At 58.2% G+C, this 2760-nt stretch overlaps 1 protein-coding gene across 1 annotated transcript in view; it reads left to right on the forward strand.

The window, feature by feature from the left end:
- Nucleotides 1-1006: 1006 nt before the first annotated feature.
- Nucleotides 1007-2760, forward strand: part of Ppp1cc (protein phosphatase 1 catalytic subunit gamma) — a 17034-nt gene continuing 15280 nt past the window's right edge. Inside the window, exon 1 of the mRNA XM_055605965.1 lies at nucleotides 1007-1298. Coding sequence (XP_055461940.1) covers nucleotides 1244-1298 — 55 coding nt within the window. The 5' untranslated portion in view covers nucleotides 1007-1243. The remainder of the gene's footprint in view (nucleotides 1299-2760) is intronic.

Consider the following 2760-nt stretch of genomic DNA (forward strand, 5'->3'; position numbering starts at 1 on the left):
TGTATTTCCATACCCAGCTAGTCTGCGAGGCAGCAAAGTCCGGGGCGGCAGGGACGGAGAAGGGTGCCCTTGGGGAGGCGAGGCAAGCAGCCGCCGAACGTGCTTGAACGCCGGAGCGCACAGCAGACTCCAAACCAGCGTTCCTCCCGCGAAATGTGCAAATTCCCATTTTATCTGCTGCGGAGCGCTCATTCAACCCAGCTCGGTCTAAATCCAGGGGAATCTCTCAGCTATTATATAACTTTCTGAGTTCAAGAAAGATAATTCGGAAGATAGGTGGCATCCTTACAGAATTCTCACAGCCTCTCCCTAGAACGTAAAACTGCAGAAGCGCACACAAGAGGCGCATAAATCACCGAGGGATGTGCCATTCACAACAGATTAACGTTTCTTGTCTTATCTTGGGGAGGCTCTCTTTCTTCAAAGGTTGGATCTTTGATACTTTATGGCAGCATTACGAAATCTTGGCAGTGCTGGGGATCGAACCCAGGGTCTCGCACATACCAGACAAGCGTTCTGACCACTGGGCCGCATATCTAGCTCCTCATCTTGTTCACAAATGAGCCAGAATATTTGAATCCCCAACGCTCCAACCTCCTTCTTCTTATGCTGCTCCATGGGCAACCCCACCCCAGATTGGTTCTGAGGGCTGACACCTTAAGTGGGGTCCCACCCCGCCAGGTCGGCGACACCTGTCCCAGAGCAGCAGGACCCTCGCGGCGCGCAGCCGCCCGACAATGCCCACCTCCAACTCGCGCGCGCCAACTTTGCAACTTCACTCTCCCGCCGATGGGGGGGGGTGGTGGTTCTAGTTCCCCCGCCCGTTTGGCGGAAGGATCCCGCGCGCGGACACGGCGTCGCTCAACCGTTTCTCCCCCCGGGCCCCGCCCCCTGCGCGCCCAAGCCCCGCCCCCTCGCGCGGCCGGCCCCGCCCCCTCTCGCGAGCCCTATGGGCCCGTAAAGAAGTCCCGGCCCGGCCGCTGCACTCCCGCGCGCATCCGTGCGCCGCCCGAGGCTGGCCTGAGGAGTCGGCGGCCATTTTGTTCTTCTCGTGGTTCCAGTGGCGAGAGGAGGAGGAAGCCGGGAGCGGGGTGGCTGGGGGGGGGGACCCGCCGCGGCTGCTGCTGCCACCGCCGCCGCCACCACCGCTCGTGGGGCTCGTGGCGTGAGGAAGGTGGACTTGTGAGACCCGAGCGCGAGCCGGCGGCGGCGCCGCTGCGGGAGGGTCGGCGGCGGGACGGCGATGGCGGATATCGATAAACTCAACATCGACAGCATCATCCAACGGCTGCTGGAAGGTGAGCGGCGCGCGGGCGGGCGGGCGGGAGCCGGGAGGACCAGGCCCCAGCGGGGGCCGCTCCTTCTCGGAAGCCGCTTGGATCTGGGCGCGCACACAGCCTCCGGGTCTGGGGACCCTGTCTTCCTCACCCCCGGCCCTTGCTTTCACATCCGCATCCTCTGGAGTCCAAGGACCCATCAGTGTGGCTTGGCGGGGCGACGTCCCAGGGCGATGAGAGCCCTTCTGCATTCTCCTCCCCCCTCAAAGCCATTCTCCCTCCAGTGCTCTTTCCCCTTGAACGTGCATCAGCACACCGGCCCGGCCCGGGTGACAGTGTCGCTCTCTGCTCATCAGAATGTTGTCCTGAGGATAGGGGGACGCTGCTGTGTCCAGCGAGCGCCCTGCCAGGTAGGTACTGTTACCCTGGAAGTGATTCACAGGAGAAACTTCAGAGACCTCGCTGGACCAAGGACACAGTTAACAGTCAGGTTTCAAACCCCGGGTAGTCAGGACCTAGATAGAACCTGCTGCCTTCCACTGTTAACCCTGTGGGAACACAGAGAGTGCCCAGTGGCTAGGGAAAGGTTAAAAACAATGCTTTCCTTTTGTCTGACTTAAGACGCGGCTGAGTGGGTGGGTGGGGGCCTCTGCAGTGGATTCCTGCTTGAGAGTTTCATGTTTTACGTAGGGACTGGGGACTCCTCAAAAATTCCGGAACCAGCCTGCTAAAGCTAAGGAGAGCATGGTCGAATCCCCTTCTTGAATTGGGGCCCTCGATAGATACTCGCTTGCTCTCACTGCTTTTGCCTAAAACCCTGTTGCCTGTTGGAGTGTAAACCTGCTGTGAGTGGTGAACAGGGTAGCCCTGGCGGGCGATGTTTTCAAATAAGTCACTGAAAGAAAAGTAAGAAGTGTGTTTTTAAAAATTTATGCATTTCCTCCCCACTCCTCCCCCCCCCCCCCCCCCCCAGATAGGGTCTCTTGGCTTTGGCTTTATTGAGACACGGCCTCTCCGGTCCTGGCTATCTGTCCTGGAGCTCCAGGCTGGCCTCAAACTCTCAGGAGATCCACCTGCCTCCCCTCCCGAGCACTGCAGTTAAAGTGTTTTTATCACCATGCACCGCTAGATAAGAGAATCTCAGGAGCCAGAACTGCCTTTGAACTTCTGAGCCTTCTGCCTCCTCCCAAGTACTAGAATTTATAGGCCGCTAAGCCTGGCTTAAGACATGCTGGGCATTGAACCCAAGGCTTCCTACAGGCTGAGTAAGCTCTCCGCCACAGGGCTACATCCCCAGCACAGATTTTGATATTACTTGTTTTTATTTTTTGTGTGTGGGTGCTTGCCCGTCACATTACACAGTGTTTTCTGTGTCTCGGTGTTTTCTGTGTGTGCGCCATATGTGCCTCATGCCCTGGAAATCAGAAAGGGGCATTGGATCCGGAACTGGTCTCAGCTGCTGAACAGTGAACCATCACTTAAC

Source organism: Psammomys obesus, unplaced genomic scaffold (assembly GCF_907164565.1).
Source record: "Psammomys obesus unplaced genomic scaffold, mPsaObe1.curated_primary_1811, whole genome shotgun sequence".
Lineage (NCBI taxonomy): Eukaryota > Metazoa > Chordata > Mammalia > Rodentia > Muridae > Psammomys > Psammomys obesus.